The sequence below is a fragment of the Falco naumanni genome, chromosome Z (genome assembly GCF_017639655.2).
Source record: "Falco naumanni isolate bFalNau1 chromosome Z, bFalNau1.pat, whole genome shotgun sequence".
NCBI lineage: Eukaryota > Metazoa > Chordata > Aves > Falconiformes > Falconidae > Falco > Falco naumanni.
The window spans coordinates 67969599-67986587 of record NC_054080.1 but is presented as its reverse complement, the minus strand read 5'-3'; the positions used below and the strand labels follow the sequence as shown (position 1 = coordinate 67986587).

General features: G+C 42.0%; 2 protein-coding genes and 1 long non-coding RNA gene across 4 annotated transcripts in view; 2 read left to right on the top strand and 1 right to left on the bottom strand.

The window, feature by feature from the left end:
• Window positions 1-1584: 1584 nt before the first annotated feature.
• ITGA1 (integrin subunit alpha 1) overlaps window positions 1585-16989 on the top strand; it is an 80822-nt gene continuing 65417 nt past the window's right edge. The window contains exon 1 of one of the 2 annotated variants that reach the window (XM_040580854.1): window positions 1585-1795. In XM_040580854.1, coding sequence (XP_040436788.1) covers window positions 1768-1795 — 28 coding nt within the window. In that variant the 5' untranslated portion in view covers window positions 1585-1767. The remainder of the gene's footprint in view (window positions 1796-16989) is intronic. The other variant, XM_040580853.1, reaches the window with a different exon arrangement.
• LOC121081662 lies at window positions 2667-7123 on the bottom strand. The gene is made up of 2 exons (XR_005825753.1): window positions 3938-7123; window positions 2667-2832 (listed from the first exon to the last, which is right to left on the bottom strand). It is a non-coding gene; the product is annotated as an uncharacterized LOC121081662 (long non-coding RNA).
• On the top strand, window positions 7283-10260 carry PELO (pelota mRNA surveillance and ribosome rescue factor). The gene is made up of 3 exons (XM_040580855.1): window positions 7283-7398; window positions 7458-8286; window positions 9477-10260. Exons 2-3 carry the CDS (start codon window positions 7561-7563, stop codon window positions 9906-9908), a joined length of 1158 nt encoding a protein of 385 aa, XP_040436789.1. The 5' UTR covers window positions 7283-7398; window positions 7458-7560; the 3' UTR covers window positions 9909-10260.

Below are 16989 nucleotides of genomic sequence, written 5' to 3'. Positions count from 1 at the left end.
GTTGTATCACAAAAATAAATCCTTCACTATGACTTGAAAGCAAGCTCAACTCCTCCATGTGCATTTAATTGAAGTATAGTGACAGAAAGGGAATACAAAGATTTGTTTACGAAAAGACAACACTGCAAGTTATTGCCATCTTCGAAACTGGGATTAAACTAGCAGTAGTAATACCCTTCACTTGCAAAAAAATGAAGTTACAGCTTTCTCCAAACTGGTCTTCTTTTCGTTTGAATGCTATTTTTATTTCCCTTGATTTCATGCATAAAACCTTTAACTGGAAAAATGTGTCTAGTCTTTTTAACTGGTACGAACAGAGCTCAGTTCCTCATTCAGCAAAAGTTACACATGTGCTTAATTTCATCAGTTTTGAGTAGTCCCACTGTGGTAATTAAGTATATTTCATAATGTGTAAAGGCAAGCATATGCATAAATCATTACTGAATGAGGACCTTTCCTCTTAAATCCAGCTTTGAAATTGTGCACTGTTTTCTAAAATTTCCACAGACCTACAAGTAAAGCTGCACACAAACTGTTCTCACAAAATTAAAACGGAAGTTGGAAGATTAATTTAACTATTATAGTGATGATTAACAGCTATGATTCATTAGCCTCAGAAGAGCTTACAAAAATTCCAGTAACTTCCAGTTACTCACTACATTTTTTGCTCCAATTCAAAGAAAAAATAGGAGATTTTTCTAGTAGCACCAAGATCTCCAAATCCTTATAGAGTATTTTTATTTCTCCTTTTCTTGCTTGAGGAACCATGGGTTCTCTTGTTTTATGAATAACAAAATGAGTTTTCACCAGGTACAGTGCGAGAACCACACACCGCTGGAGGGCTGTCACTCCACCTGAGCATCACTCTGGTAAACACAAAAAGTCCTGCAAGCTGCTCTTTTACTGAGTGTTAATGAACCCTGAAAATCCCTGCTCACAAGCCTGAATCTGGCTGATTATTTATTACCTTTCCGGTTTATTCAGTTATTTATTAGTGAAGTCATTCAGGGGGCAGGGAAAGAGGGGGAAGGGATGCCATGTAAATATCGGTGGATGAGGGCTAAGGCAGTCGTCTGGTATTTCCTCTACGCAGCAAAGCACAGGGAGACGCAAAGACTCAAGAGAACCGTCCACTGTTTCAAGAGTGACCGCGTCCCCAGGGCCGCTGAGCATGGGCAGGGGGTGGCTGGCTTCCTCCTGCAGGCAGATTACCGGCCATAGAGCGCGTTCTTAAGGGGTGATGTCAGAGAAATTAAACGTGAGCAGCCAAACACACCCCCTACTTCAACGATGTGTTTCTCCTGTTGAGAAGGGCGAGAGAGGTGGCCGTGGAGCACGCCCAGCTCTCTCCTGCCCTACTGGGAGGGGGGCTGGCTGGCGGGAGGCATTTAGTAATTAATAGTGAAGGGATAAATGTCCCTTTAAGGTCTGCTGTGCTCTCCAACGGCTGCAGCCGGAGGGTTGTTGGGGGAGAATTGGCTTTATTTGTACATTTTAGCGCTAGGATAGCTTTACGGGGAGGTCTCCAAAGCTCAGAGGTCTTTGGGGGGGTGGGCGGGAGGAAAGTTGTGTGCGGGGGGAGGAAGCTAAATTCTTCTTGGTGCGAAGAAACAACGTAAAGAGCGAATAACAAACAGGAAATGCCTGACTCCGCTGCGAGGCGGACGCGCGGCGCAGAGCGCTGAACGCCACTCGCAGCGCAGCACCGTTCCCGCCGCCCCTGCCCGCCGCCCGGGCTCCCGGCCCCGGGCTCGCCGCAGCCCAGGCATGGCTGCCTCCTGCTGGATGCTGACAGGTGAGGAAAGCCCCCTTTCTATCGTGCTAGGAAGACCCAGGTCCCGAAAGCAGCTCTGCTCCCCGCGGGAGGGGGGTGAAGCAGCTGGGGCTGGCGGCCGGGGGACGGCGTGCCCCCTCGCCGATCCCGCCAGCCGCGGCGGGAGTGTGCTGCCCGGAGCTGCCCTCCAGCTGGAGCCCGTGAGTGACTTCGGTTTGCTTCTCTGTGGGAACTTTAATCCCTAAACCAGTTTTAGAACCCGAGGGAGTGGGCAACTAGACGAAGGTGAGAAGAAATAATGTAATTTAATCTGGCTTGGGAAAAACAACTTTTATTTTAAATTAGGGTACCTTTTCTGTTTTCCTCCGTTTGGCTTTCAGATGTTCTGAGTGGTAAAAGTGGAAGTGAGGAAGTGGTTAACGGCACCCAGCTAACTTCAGAAAGATGAGTTCATCCGGAGATGAAATATGTAATATTTCCTTTTAGGGTTTCTTTTATTGTTAGGGACTTACTTGCTTCTTTAGTGAAACAAATCAGCCAGTAACAAAATAACAGTCTCTTTAGCTAGTCAATCTTCAGTAACATTTTGGAGCTCAAATCAGGAATCTACGAAGTGGGAAAGAGGCTAAGGCAACGCTGGGATTCATGTGTTAGCAAATTTGGACACTGAGCTCCCCAGCAGCTCTTGTGTTGGCAACTAGCATGCAGTGAACCTGAGGCAGTACAGAGCAAGAAATCAATTTCATAAGAATCCTCAAAACGCAGGCAGCAGTAAGTGGGGAAAAGGCGAGACCAGGGGTTTTCTCTCTTCACTCTGCTTGTTGTGCTAGAAAGAGGACACAGGAAAACTTGAACAGCTGAATGTAGGACTTAATGCTAAATGTAGCCCTTGTTCATAGATGTTACTACTTTTATTACACAGTGATATTCCCCAAAAATATGATTTTCTTTGTGTTCTTTCACAGAAGGAGGTCTTGTAAAGTGGCAACAATTTACTGTGCCACAACTTCCCTTTGGAGCTGTGAAGTTGCCACTGGTACCGCTGACAGATACTTAACCTGTAATGACAGAAACGTTTATTGTCAGATAGGAAAACATCTTAGGGGTGGGTCCCATTCAGATCGGTCTGGGACTTACTAGTTTTTGCTGGTTTAGTGTTTTGGTTTTTTCTTATTTACAAAGTCGGTATGGAATAGAAATACTTAGAAATAAGAAAAGGTATTACAGATACCAGGAATGGGATTCAAATTGTCTTAGATAGAGAAGTAATCCTACATAAACAAGTCAAAATGTTATAAATACAAGGAGTTTCAGAATTACAGTAAAAAAAAAAATAAAAATTCTGTGTTCCTCTTTCTTAAAAAAAAAAAAAAAAAAGGTCAGGCAACCTGGCATGCACTAGCAGACAAAACCAATCTGGAATAAAGGAGGTGCACAGAGGTGTACATTTGTTTATTTATACAGTTCTGGGAGTTTTTTTATTCAACTTGGTATTGGTGAGGCCTTTGAGAGTGCAGTACAGGAAGACCTGACAGATGCAGACAAAACAGGTAGAAGTGCACAGAGAAGCAACAAGCTTGGCAAGGGCTGAGGAGAATTATCTATGAAGAAAGACTGAATGAGTTAGGCTTGTTTCTCTAGAAGACAGAAAACTAAGGGCAAAGTGTTGAGCATTTCAAATATTTACCAAAATATTATCAGTGAGAATATTCTTCCAAAGGTCAATGGTGGGGTTTGGTTTGGTTTTGTTTTGTTTTCGTGAGAATACGCAATCATTACTTTCTGTATCACATACGTTGGTTTTTAAACAGATTGATGAATAGTTGATTCTCCATGTCCAGCAAAGGACAAGAGAAAATCAACGTAACTCCCTCCGTAAAAACTTAGGGACTATTCAGGAGAACTTTCGTACTTTTCAGGTAATGAATTGCTAAAACCGGCTACTAAAAAACCCTACCCCTGCATAATCTCCTTCACTGAAAGTTTCGATGAAGTTGGATAAACACCTGTCAGAGATGGCAGAGGTTTACTTCACCCGGCCTCAGTGTAGAGTGGTTTGACTAGGGATCTGCTTAAGTTTTCTGCAGCCGTATGTTTCAACAGAAAAGGAAGGAAGAAATAAATCCAAAGGGTTCCATTACTTGTTAATACTTCTTCACTTACGGTTTTCTGCATAGCCTTTTCCTTCCTGGAATTCTTTCTTCATTGGTGATGATCATGTTGGTATTGATAAAGAGTACTCATCTTTGTAACAGAAAATACCAGTAAAGACAGAACTGTATGCAGAAAATGAAGTGGTCTCTGTCCAGAACCTGCAAAGGCAGGAAGGACACAGGATAAAGGGAAAGCATGAAAAAAACATGTTTTCCTCTCCATCTCTTTATCTTTTATCTTCCTTTGGTTTTGCAACAGCAATGTCCAACATTTCTCGGCAGACTTCCCCCTATATTTGAGATTCTTTCCCGCTAGTTTTTCTTATTCCGGACTGGAGCATGTTTGCATGAATTCTAGCTAAAATGGCTATAATATGGATGAGGGAGCATTCCTATGAAAATGACTGCTGCTTGCCTAAAATCTGAACACAACCCATCTTCATAAAGCAGCTGATCAAGACTTGAAGATGCAGGACAGTGTGTCTCAAATGTTTTCAAAATCATAATCTTGCAAAAAGAGCATGGCTCCAAAACCCCCGTGAATGCGTGCTTTCACCATTTTTATGTTGCCTTGTACTGTGCTTCGGAAGGTCTGAAAATGGATGCCAAAATGCTGCAATTATTAGTGCCTGCAAAATTGTTTTTAAAAAGTAATAAATGGCAAGATTGGCAGGTTCTACACAAGGTCTTAAGATTTTACAAAGACTGCAATAGACCATGTAACTTTCATGTTAAGAGGAAGAGTTAAAAGTATCCACTTGTTTTGGCTCAACTGGGGTCAAATTCATTTCTCTCCCTGATATCTTACAAACATACAGTTATATGGTTCTTAAATTTTTGGAAATTATGGTTTTCTTCTACTGCTCATTCTTTGACATATTCAAACAAACAGCAATATCCAGTACTTTACTTTTTACCAGAGTAGGCAAAGTAAATGTTTTCCTTCATAAGTTGACAATGGTCTTGCTAATTGTGGATACATCATTGAAGTTTACAGCTGCCACTAAATACTTGTGGATGGCTGTTCATAACTGTATAAAATCTCATGACTTTTTGTTTGGGAAAGGACTTCAGTGCATCTCAAAATGTCTTGATGAGAACTGTGAATTTAGTATGTTGAGCGGCAATTTGGGTTGGGTTTTTCTAATGCAGAAAGTCACCTGGTTACATGAACTGAATGATCATTTTCTACTGGATGCTAACTTGCAAATTTTATCTGAAATATATCACATCTCCAGGGATGTGAGGCTGCTTGTGAAAAAATTAAGACTGCAACCAACAAGCAGAGTAAAGTTTGTATATATGCAGCAGCAAAAGAAAAAAAAATATTAACATGGAAGGTAAATACGGACTACAGCTAATTTTTCTTGAAAGAATAGCTTGAGGTTACCCTTTGCAATTTAATAATCGCTAAGAACGTAAAGAAGAGAATGCACCATAAATCTACCACGCAACATTTATATAGATAAGTGAAAGGAACCCCTAAAGAAAAGCTGAATGCACACTCTCTGCCTAAGCCACAAAACAGTAATAGAAAATTATGAGTATATACAAGTCCAAATTAAACAAACAGTTATTTATACTTGCGCTTATGTTATATTCCCTTGGGTCATCCAGCTTCCTTCTGTGAAACTATTCATTCTAACAGAGTTAAGCATGTGTACTCACAGGAAGAGAGTCTGAGGTCTCATAAATAAATCTTATTATGTAATATCTGATAAAGTTGTTTTTACATCAGTATCAAGCTTAGAAACAAGGAACACACATTACTGGGCCAGATCTCAGTTCAGTATCCTGTCACAAAACTGACTAGTGCTAGATACTTGAGAGAAATGTGTATGTACATTGTAGGAGGAGAGATGGAATGATTTTTGATCACAGTAACCTTCTATCTCATTAAATCCTTGTCTCCAAAGCCTTTCAGAGTCAGCAAATTCAATAATCCACAGTGTTTGTTTGTTTTAAAAAAAACCTAAAAGCAACCAGAAAGTTCCTTTTAATAATTCTGAATTTGCCACTTCCTCATCCCTAAGAGGATGACCTCTTGCTTTTCTGTTATTAGACAGAATGTGTAGATATTCCAGGCTTACTGTATCTGTTTCAGTTGCTCTGATACACTTATCATGGCACATTAGTTTGTCTACTTTCTCAGGTGTTTGGTTTTTTTTTCTGAATCATTCTTCATACAAGCATTTTTTCTGTTCTCCCTTTCCTCATTCTTTCTAAATCTGCAACATTTATTCTGAAATAGGTTTTGGTGTCATATATTGTTTCAAAATAAGCTGTAGTACTTGCACAATGATGTTACCTTTCTCATATGATTTCTGGCTTGTTAGGTTTGTCTAGGCTGCAATTGAAATCTGTCGTTATTGTTCAGGTCCCTTTTCTGTGCAACTATCATCGAGGTAATCGGTGTTTTTGCAAGGCACGTTACTTACATCTGTCAACATCAAAATGAAATGTGCTTATTTGCCTCTGAAGCTTCTCAGAACTGCCTCATTCTGAGTAATTAGTAGATCCAGGAAGCAGGTTAAGTTTCACTTTAGGCTGAACTGTAACTTTCAAGTTTAACCAAAACCTTTGACGCTGCAGTTCGGTTAAAGAGCAACGTCAAAGTAACAGTTCCGCTTCTGAAGTTGCCTGGGTCTGGCTTTCTTGTCGCGCGGTGCCGGTCCCGCCTCTTTCCCGCCCCAGCAGCCCTGAGGTACCGGCTCGCTCTGAGCTACCGGGGCGTTCGTTTCACCACACCCAGAAACCGGCTGCTTAGCCATACCTTTCCCATCTCCCCATCTGCAACCATAACGTCCCACAACTACTTATTTAGAGGTTTGGGTTTTGTTGGTTTCTTCTTGGGTTTTGTTTTTTGGTTTTTGGTTTGGGTTTTTTTTTTTCCTTTTCTCAAGCGTGAGGGACTGTGTTAGAAGCCTTCGGGAGTTTGAATCGTCCTTGTAAAAAGCCACAGGGGACGCACTAGCGCGGGCCCAGACACCCCACACCACCACCCCCCAGAGGCTGTAGCGGGGACACGCCAATTTACACGCCAATATCCTCTTCCCCCTCACCGCACACCAGAGCATCGCGACTGCCCCCAGGCCCCTCTGGGGCGCTCTCCTCCCGGCGGGGGGGAGGCGGCAGGTTACCTGTCCCACTCGCCGCATACAGCACCCGCTCCGCCCCCTCCCCCCTCCCCGCTCCCTCACGTACCAGCTGTGGCGTGCGCCGGGGCTGCACGGGCGGGGGGGGGGGGAGGGGGGGGGAGGGGCGCGACCGTGCGCACGCGCGTCTGGCGCGGAGCAGAACGCGCGGGCGGCTCGAGTCCCTCCTGCGCCTCCTAGCACAGGCCGTGCGCATGCGCCCTGGGGCGGCCGGGCGCGACGCATGCGCGGCGGCCGGGACGGGGGGCCACCGCGGTACGTTGCGGGCAAGTCGGTTCGCGGCGGCCCGAGGTACGGCCGGGAGCGCGCCGGTCCCGGACGGGGGGCCACCGCGGTACGTTGCGGGCAAGTCGGTTCGCGGCGGCCCGAGGTACGGCCGGGAGCGCGCCGGTCCCGCCGCCCGCTGTCTCCCGAACCGGCCTGCTGGCCGTTGGCCGCTGTCGCTGAGGGGAAGCCGGCGGCGCAAGTAACTGCCAGGATGAGGTTGGTGAGGAAGGACCTGGAGAAGGACAATGCGGGACAGGTGACGCTGATCCCTGAGGAGCCAGAGGACATGTGGCACACCTACAACCTGCTGCAGGTGGGTGACAGTCTGCGGGCCTCCACCATCCGAAAGGTGCAGACCGAGACGGCCACAGGAAGCGTGGGCAGCAACCGCATCCGCACCACCCTCACTCTCTCTGTGGAGACCATCGACTTCGACTCGCAAGCCTGCCAGCTGCGGGTCAAGGGCACTAACATCCAAGAGAATGAGTACGTCAAGATGGGAGCCTACCACACCATCGAGCTGGAGCCCAACCGGCAGTTCACGCTGGCAAAGAAGCAGTGGGACAGCGTGGTGCTGGAGCGCATCGAGCAGGCCTGTGACCCAGCCTGGAGCGCTGATGTGGCAGCCGTGGTCATGCAGGAAGGGCTGGCCCATGTCTGCCTGGTCACTCCAAGCATGACGCTAACCCGTGCCAAGGTGGAGGTGAACATCCCCCGTAAGCGGAAGGGAAACTGCAGTCAGCACGACCGGGCCCTGGAAAGGTTTTACGAGCAGGTGGTGCAAGCCATCCAGCGGCATATCAACTTTGAGGTGGTGAAGTGTGTACTGGTGGCTAGCCCAGGCTTCGTACGGGAGCAGTTTTGTGACTACATGTTCCAGCAGGCAGTCAAGACTGACAACAAGCTTCTGCTGGAAAACAAGTCCAAGTTCCTACAGGTAAGCAGCTGAATAGTCTTCAGAGAGGGTAAAAAGAGGCTTAAGAGCTGCCTGTGATAATAGATAATCACTATGATGATGGGAAATAAGTTGCTTATTAAAGAAAATAATTATCTGTGTGAGTGTCATGAGGAAATTATTCTCATGCCTACCAAACTATGAGGTAGTTAGGCAAGATACAGGCATAGTTCCTGCGTAGGATATCTTAATGTGGAGTAGAGAAAGTACTAGGTATTTCAAACTCTCTATAAAGCCATATCTAATCTTCAATTAAGAGTGAAATACAAGTTGGAAAATATTTTAGCTGTAGTGTTAATATGTCATACTGCATAGCATCCATTTTTAATAACAGCTTTCTAAAGCTTTTTTTTTAAAGTACCTGCATGTGGTATAAATTATTTAATTTTGGTTTTAGCTTTGCCCTACATAGTTAAAGGTTACACAGACCATAACATTTTTTCCTGTTCTTTAGTTATCTCATTGATTGATTGAATGAGTGGGGGGTTTTGCCTTTCACTGAAATAGGCAAAGTTAGAGCCTAAAATAAGTTGTCATTTTCAGGAGGACAATTGTATCATTCTTTTAACTGGAGTAGGCCTGTAATCTGTGTTTGCAAAAGGCTGAGGGGTGGGGGGTGGGGGGGGGGGGGAGGGGAAGCATGGCCCGGTGCTTAATGGTCACAACATTCAGGAGACACGTTTCACCAATAATCTTTCTTTTGCTTTTATAATGAAGAGGTAATAGTAAGTGTGGAAAGTTTTAATGTACTTCACAGCTTTGCAGTAGTTGTGCAGGACTTGATGCTTTTGTACTATATCTCTCTTGTCTTAAGTGGTCTTCCTCTTATTGAATGCTTTAAAAGGGAGAGGCTTAAGTCTTACTTTCTTAGTAGTTTCACATGGCCTTACCCTGGGGACTGTATGCAAGAGCATATTTAACCCAGTTGTTTAACAAGAGAAACAGCTTTCCTGCACTTCTTAAAATACAGTTTAAGGGATTTGGTGTAGGCCCTTGAGTTGTAGGAGGGATCCTTTAAGAAAAGAACCATGTAGATTTCAAGAAAGAGGTAAGTTCCTTGAATGATTATCAAGGTAAATATTATGTATAGTGGAAGCTGGGTGTGATTGGCTAATCAAAAAAGCCGTCCTTTTTATTTAAAAAACCCAAATCTTTGACTTTTTTTACTCTAGGTCCACTCTTCCTCGGGACATAAATACGCATTGAAGGAAGCCCTCTGTGACCCAGCTGTAACCAGTCGTCTCTCTGACACTAAGGCAGCTGGTGAGGTCAAAGCCTTAGATGACTTCTATAAAATGCTGCAGCATGAGCCTGACCGGGCTTTTTATGGCCTAAAACATGTGGAGAAGGCCAATGAAGCCATGGCCATCGATACCTTGCTGATCAGTGATGAGCTTTTCCGGCACCAGGATGTGGCAACACGTGCTCGATATGTTAAATTGGTAGATAGTGTACGGGAGAACATGGGCACAGTACGCATTTTCTCCAGCCTTCATGTGTCTGGAGAGCAGCTGGGCCAGTTGACAGGGATCGCAGCCATCCTGCGCTTTCCTGTTGCTGAGCTTTCTGACCAGGAAGATGAATCTAGCTCTGAAGAGGATTGATAACAGTGACTTCTTCATTCCACAGTTTCTTTTCCAAGACATGTTGAAATGACATTAAAGGCCCTCCCTTCCTAATACTATGTGCAGATGTGCCATGCCATGTAATCAAGTTTTAGATAGGATTTCATAAAGTATATAGCTCTGCTCATCATATTAATAGATATCTGTTTTATTGTAAGGATTATTGGTATACTGTGGATTGAATCTTGACTATTTTTGCAAGTTAAATCCTGGACCTCCAGCAGTCCAAGGAACTAATTTGACTCCCTAAAGCTGCTTATTCTGCATGTTAAGGCAGATGGGCAGCTTAGTGTTTTGGAAGGTGCTTCTATGAAAAGGAAACAAACTAGGAGGAGAAAATTATGTCAGACTGTCTATTTCTCTTCAGGTGCTTGAAAAGAGTACTGCAAAACAAATGTGAACTTTTTGATACAAGACTGTGCTTGGACTTCTAAGGAATTTGCCACTTCGTAAGATGTGGCAAAGGGCTGGGGTCAACATCATCTCTTAGGGCTTTTTGTGGTGTTATGAGTCTAACCACTTAAATATTTGTGTGAAAATCCTGAAGCAATCATTCAGAAACCAGACCCTTTAAATTAACCATTTCCTCCCTAATATGATAGTAGATGCAAGAAAAATTGTGAAGCTCCATGCACCCACTTCAGTTACCTCTTTGAATGCTTGGGAGGTGGTCTGAGGGCTGCCAAGGTATGATGTATCTTGTCATTGACTGTGTTCTGATAAATTTGAATTGGGATTATTTAGCACTGAATTCTGAGGTATGAAAAGACTTACAAAATCAAGAGCCTAGTTCCCATGAGGAATCTTTTGACAAGGAGTAGTTTAAGTAAGTTTATAATACAGTATTTTTCTATTTGTGTACCTTATTAAAAACATATATAAACAGAAGTAAAGATTACAAATTTATAAATCTTAACTTGGGCATAGGGTTGAGACAGTGGTAAAAATCAGAATTACTTTTCAGTTATTTGAACTGCTGAAAGTATTGAGAGCCACTATGACTTTTGTTTCTTTGCTGGACAATAAATCTTAGGCTGAGGAAGCAGAAACTGCTTTCAGATTCTGACGTACCTGCAAGGGGATTGTTCAGATTAAACCGGTGTTTGATGGTGTAGGTTGTGTGTGTAAATAAGGATTTTTTTTTAAGTGTAGTGAGAGCAGGGGAACAGGAGACACTTGCCAAAAATAAATTTATTTTAAGAAAGCCAGGGAAGACTTCTGAAATATGGAAAAGGACATAACAATGGAAGATTAAAAATAAAAACACCAAAGCTTATAGTCCGAGTAGAACAGGGGTCCTCAGACTTTTTAACCAGGGGGCCGGCGCACGGATGAAGTGGCAGACAGTCATCTGCAGCTGCTTGGTTCCCCCCAACCCCCAGCAGGGAGGGGGGAGGTGTCTGTAAATATGGGGGGCCGTATCTGGCCTGCAGGCCGTAGTTTGAGGACCTCTGGAGTAGAATAATTCTAGGAAAAGCATTTTTGATGGTAGGCCTGTATGTTGATGGATGCCACACCTGTGAATTTGATACTAGCTAGCTAGCTGAAACATCAGTTTGAATTCCTTGATAGAGAAGTTCTTTTGAGTTAAAAGCCATCTCCCCTTTTCCCATCATCCACTCAGTCTAAGGAACGCATGAACAGAACTTACATTAGAGTTGGAGTTGAACACTGATTCTTCTGTCACTGAAGGCAAGCAAGTACGTTAAGACAGTTTATAGAGTCAGCTTGCACAGATAAACTTACTTGAAGTTCACATTTTTATCTTGGTGTTGAGTGGCACAAGTCATAGTGCTTAGGTAAAACTGCTTCAGCAGTTAGGACTGGTTAGATTAAAATTTTTTTTCTTTCAAAAATCTGCTTAAGCTGATTGTACACTTTGCCAGTTAGAAGGCACCTTGATTTCTGCTATATGTGGAGTAGAACAATCTAACCTTCAATAAATATTACTTAAATGCAGAAAATTGTGGCTTTAAACAAGCTCATAATGTCTAAACAGAGTTGTTAATTCCTTTAAGATAAGCTGGTATATTAGTATTTCCCGTCTTTTAAGCAATGCCAATTTGCCACAATTGCACACAGATGATACATGCATTCAAAATTGTAGTACACCCAGAAATTCTTAGTTTAATTCTCAGCAAACTGTGAGACAGACAAATCAAACTGTTCTGCTGTTGTGGAATGGTTTGACATTTTATTAGACCAGATGGATTCCAGTTATTCCATTTTAAACAAGAAATTAGGAAGAGGTTTTGCTGTGTACTGTAAGATTATAATGGCAATTCAGCAAGTCTGTGTTTAGTGCTTGTGGTAGTTATCACCAAGGAAAAGAAGCAGCCATTTTGCTGCTTTTTCTTTTTTGCTGCTTTGTTGGGTTTTTGGGGGTTTTTGAGGTATAACAATGAGCGCAAACATCTGCTAAGAAAATACATTCATAATGATTCTTAAATTATTTACATTTAAAATTCTTCACTGACTTTATGAGTATTTTTCTTTTTGTAGCTGTTGCTATCTTGGCATTAAGTCTGTGAAAGAAAGTTATTGCATAAAGTCTCTGAAGGAAATACACATCTAGTTGCCCGAAGTATGGAAGGGTGGGATTTTTTAGTTTTGTTTTGTTTGGTAGGCATTTTTGTAGTAAAATAAATACACAATCACTGTGTAGACAAATGCATCCTGTTTCAGGAAACAGCTTAAGGGCTTGGTATTGAAAGTAAGCTATGTTCAGTAGCTGCAGATGCTTGACCTGGCAGAGTTCCAGGGTTGCTAGTATCTTTTACATTTAAAGTCATTTTGAATACTTGAAAAGGCCATATTGACAAAGATGCTTGTTTAATGCAGGCCTTAATGTCTGTGTATAGGCACAGAAGGTGCATGTCTGCAGATCAAATGATTTTGATTCGATCAAATGTGCTGGAGCCATGGGAAAATTTTTTTTGCGCCTTTTCTTTGCAACTAAACTTATATGAACTAAAGACTGTCCACAGTATGAAAATAGTTCTCTTGCACCATGAAGTGTTCACTGTCTTAGTTTAGTTTGATTATGTTCTGACATAATTCTGTGAATTAGTAGTTTGTCTTACAATTTTTCAGTTATCAAAATAAATGAATACACATGGTAAGACTTACTAATGTTTGTTACATTTGGTAGGAAGAAAACTTTAAAAAGTTCCATGAAATCATCTTGATCCTGAACCCTGCTGTGCTCTTCAAAGTTTCAAATAAATTCATTAATTTAGGTCATTAAACCTCTTGCAAACTAATACTTGGAGCAGGCCTCAGCGTTAATTTTGTCATCTTTGGCATTTAAATCCAGTTGTTACTATATTCATGTTTATGTAATAAAGCTGGGTGCAGAACATGAGGTCACCACCAGCAAGAGACCAAAATAATACTACTAGTTATAAAGCAAAATAAAAGATAAGTCTTCTGGTAAAACTGTAAAGCATTTAATTGTGTTTAACCTAGGGAGTTCCTCATGTCCCTCCTCTTGTCTTCACCCTTGTACACTGTATGAGTAAAATGCTGGTAAATGATCTTTTGACCACTCCCTGACCACCAGTGTAACAAGAGCCCATTGCTTGTCAGCTTAATTTGTGATGTAACTAGCCTGATGTTTTTAAAGCCCTGTAAATGTCCTTTCATTTGCTACTGTTCTTTCAAAGGTTAAGTAGTCCTGAATAATAAAGCTATCTTACATGCCCACTGAAAATTTCTTCGTTTAACTTCTGAGCTGCTGACTTTGGGTTTGCCTTTTTCTCTGAAGGTACAGTATAGCTACCTTCTAATTTGACTGATTTATATAGCTTGAGCCTCTCTTTAATTTCTTTCTCGAAGCTGCATTAACCATCCAGAAAACGAGCTCGGTTTCATAAAAGCAAAGTGGGGATAAAAGGTGTAATCATGTGCATGTGATCTCTTTTAGTCACCCAGTCCATTCACTTGATTCTCAGATTTTCATATGTCTTAACTGTCTTTAAATAAAACAAGCCTGTTTCATAGATGTCTAGCTTTGCAGGAAAAAACATGTTCTCAGAGTGTTTATGCTGTTGTTTTATCTGTAGCCACATTTGTGCAGTGTGTGGTCTGTTGCTTCTACAAAAGATCTAAGAAAGCAATTTTTAAAATGTGAAGCTGCAATTAGAAGGTCTACAGTTAGGAGTCTGTGTTTATACCCTAAAACGAATTCCTGAAAGACACATAAGAAAAAAAAAATTAAGGAATGACTTCAGAATACTGCTTATCCGTGTACTTTTTAGGTACAGCAAAACTTCAAACTTGGTGTCCTTGTTTTTCTTGTTCTCTGCTGTACCAGTTGCCTTTATCTGTTCCCTTAAAAAAAAAAAAAAAGTTTTAGAATTACATCTGCCTCTGCATTTTAAGAATGTAACTGAAGTGGTTCATGTTGATGACAAAAGTTTCTTCAAGCTGTGTTAATTTGGGGAAAGATAGGTCTCTGGGAGGCATTCCCTTCTTATTTCAATATAGACCTACAACTCTTTACAAAGTGAGTTATACAGTTCTGATACTGTTTGAACTTCAGTTTTCTCAGGTTTTTATTTGCTTTAGCAGGTGATGGGAAGAGAAGAGAGACATGGCATTGCAGTAGATTTTGCAGTATCTGTGGTTCTCCTACAACAGCCACAGCTTGCTTTAAGAGACTGTTGTATTCAGATTTCATATAGGAAAATAGCATTTTGAAAACTTGATATTCTGCTGATTTAGAGTTAAGGAAATACCTAACCATTTGGGTCTTTTTATTATTGTTACAATACTTAATTCAGGCTCTGATGCGTCGTGCCTGGGCTTTTTCTGTTGTGGAAAGAGTAAGCATAGGCTGTGGAGCTGTTTCTGTGACAGCTGCCCAAAGACTTGCTTAGTAAGTGTGATGTTTAGGCCTGCCACATTTTTTTATGCTTGACTCTAGTAGGATATTGACTTTGATTTGAGGGTAACTGCTTGCATGATACAGAATATAAAGGAAATAAACTTAGCTGGTCTAACAACCAAACTGTAGTGCATATTCTCTGTGAACTTCTGAACTCGGCCGTTTTCGAAATGCAGTATAGCTTTTCAGTGAAAAAAAAAAGAAGTCTCCTAAGGTGTCTTAGCCTAAAATAGAGTGTGAGGAAAAGGTCTCTGACATCATCTTGTTTATTCTGTTCTCTGTAAATAATTCTTCCTCTTGTCCCACTTGAGAGCTGTACAAGAAACAGAGGGGGAGCTGATACCAGAGCAGCACTTGCTTCCAAGTCAGTATCTTCTGGGAAATGCAACATGAAGCAGCAGCTTTTGAGCCCTGCCAGCCCTTGTCAGATTTTACTTTATCAATCTCTAATTTATTGCTGTCTTTTTGGGAAATGCTGTGTTCACAGCTAATGTGATTACTGTCATGCTGCTCTAATAATTACTTAGAAGTCATATTAGAGCTGATCATTAATTCTCTGACAAAATAGCTGTTCCATTAGGGAATGTTAATTAGTTGAAAGCAGTCCTCCTTTTTAGGAATGTACATACCAGACTTGATGCGAAGTGTTTTCTCTGGTCCAGAATGGAATTTCTAATCAAAGCCAAGCCTAGAATAGCGAAGAAAAAGTCTAGGGGTTTAAGGAGCCATTTGGGAGAGAAGATACAAAGTTTAAGACCGTTTTCTGTTTCATTGTTAACATTACATTAAAGACGCTCCTTTTTCTGTGTCTTTGGTAAGTGCAGTTCCACATTGTATGAGCAAATAAATATTTTTATATTTTGGCTGAGGTAGCTAAGCATAACTGACACAGGTATCCCTTAAGATGTGGGAGACAATTGTCAGTTTTCTGCTCCAAATGGGACAGAAAGGTGATTGAAAGTTGGGACCGTGCCTACCTAACACATTCCAGCTGTAGTCTTCACATTTCAGGAAAAAGCCCTGAGTGAGGCTTCATGTTTCAAAAAGGTTTTGGACTTGGTGGCAGCCATGCAAGTCTACTTTTGAAAGCAGGCAGTTTATTTCCCATGCAGCCTCAATACAAAGATTTAGACATTTACTTTACTTAGAAAAAATGTTTCAGCTGAATTTTTACTGACAGATTTCAGAAGAAGAAACACAAAACAAATGTGAAGAGAGATAAGTGTGTGTATAAGGGTGCAGTATCCTCAAAGAATGTGGTATCTTTATGTAAAAAAAAAAAAAATAAAAGCTAACTTACTTGGCTCATATCTTGTGATTGCTTTGGTAGCTGGAGGAATGACTCCGGTTGCAGGCTTTACGGTTATCAGCAGGTCTCGAGGTTTGTTCCTGGTAGGAGCAGCTTGGTGACAAGTGCTGCATTTAGGATGTCTGACAGTTATTGAGTGCTTATGAACGACTCCTTTAATGGTTTCTGAAACTCTGAAAGCTGCAGCAGGGTTTGCTGAAGAGAATTGTCTTTTCTTTGGCCTGCCTGCTGTTCAGCCTGGTGACTTCAAGTGTTTAATACTGGTATAGGTATTTTAGTTCAGGTGTGAGAGAAATGAACTAGTTGCATTTATCTTGACTGAATAGTTGCTATAAGATCATTTCCACTCCCTTAGGTAAAAAGAACTGGTTTGTCCTATATAATGTATTCCTCTCCTGAGTGGAAATTGCCTGTCTTTGATAGGGTGACTAAGAGAAGCTGAAATGGACTCTCTTCAGATACGGTGCTGGGAGAACATCAGCTGTCTGCCAGGACAGCCATGCCTCCTGGGGCTGTGGCTGCCCGCACTGGGAGGTTGTACCTAGGAGCTCACCACCACAGCAGTGGTGAGAGGCAGAAAAGGAGCAGCTGCCTCATGAAGGACCTCCTCCAAGTTCCAGAGCCATGAGTAAAGATGAAAAGCTGTGATTCAGTGGAAAACTTGAGATGCTGTATTGGGCATGCTACTTCTTCCCAAAAGAGAGCCCCAGTAGATGTTTGAAATACCTTTACTCAGTCCTAACAGCTCATCCTCAGCTGAGGGTAGAGATGCCAGCTGATGTGATGAAACCTTCGTCCAAGGGAGAGGAGCCTTGAGCCAGAGGCTGAGAATTGAAATTGAGATTCTGAGACCTTGCTAATCC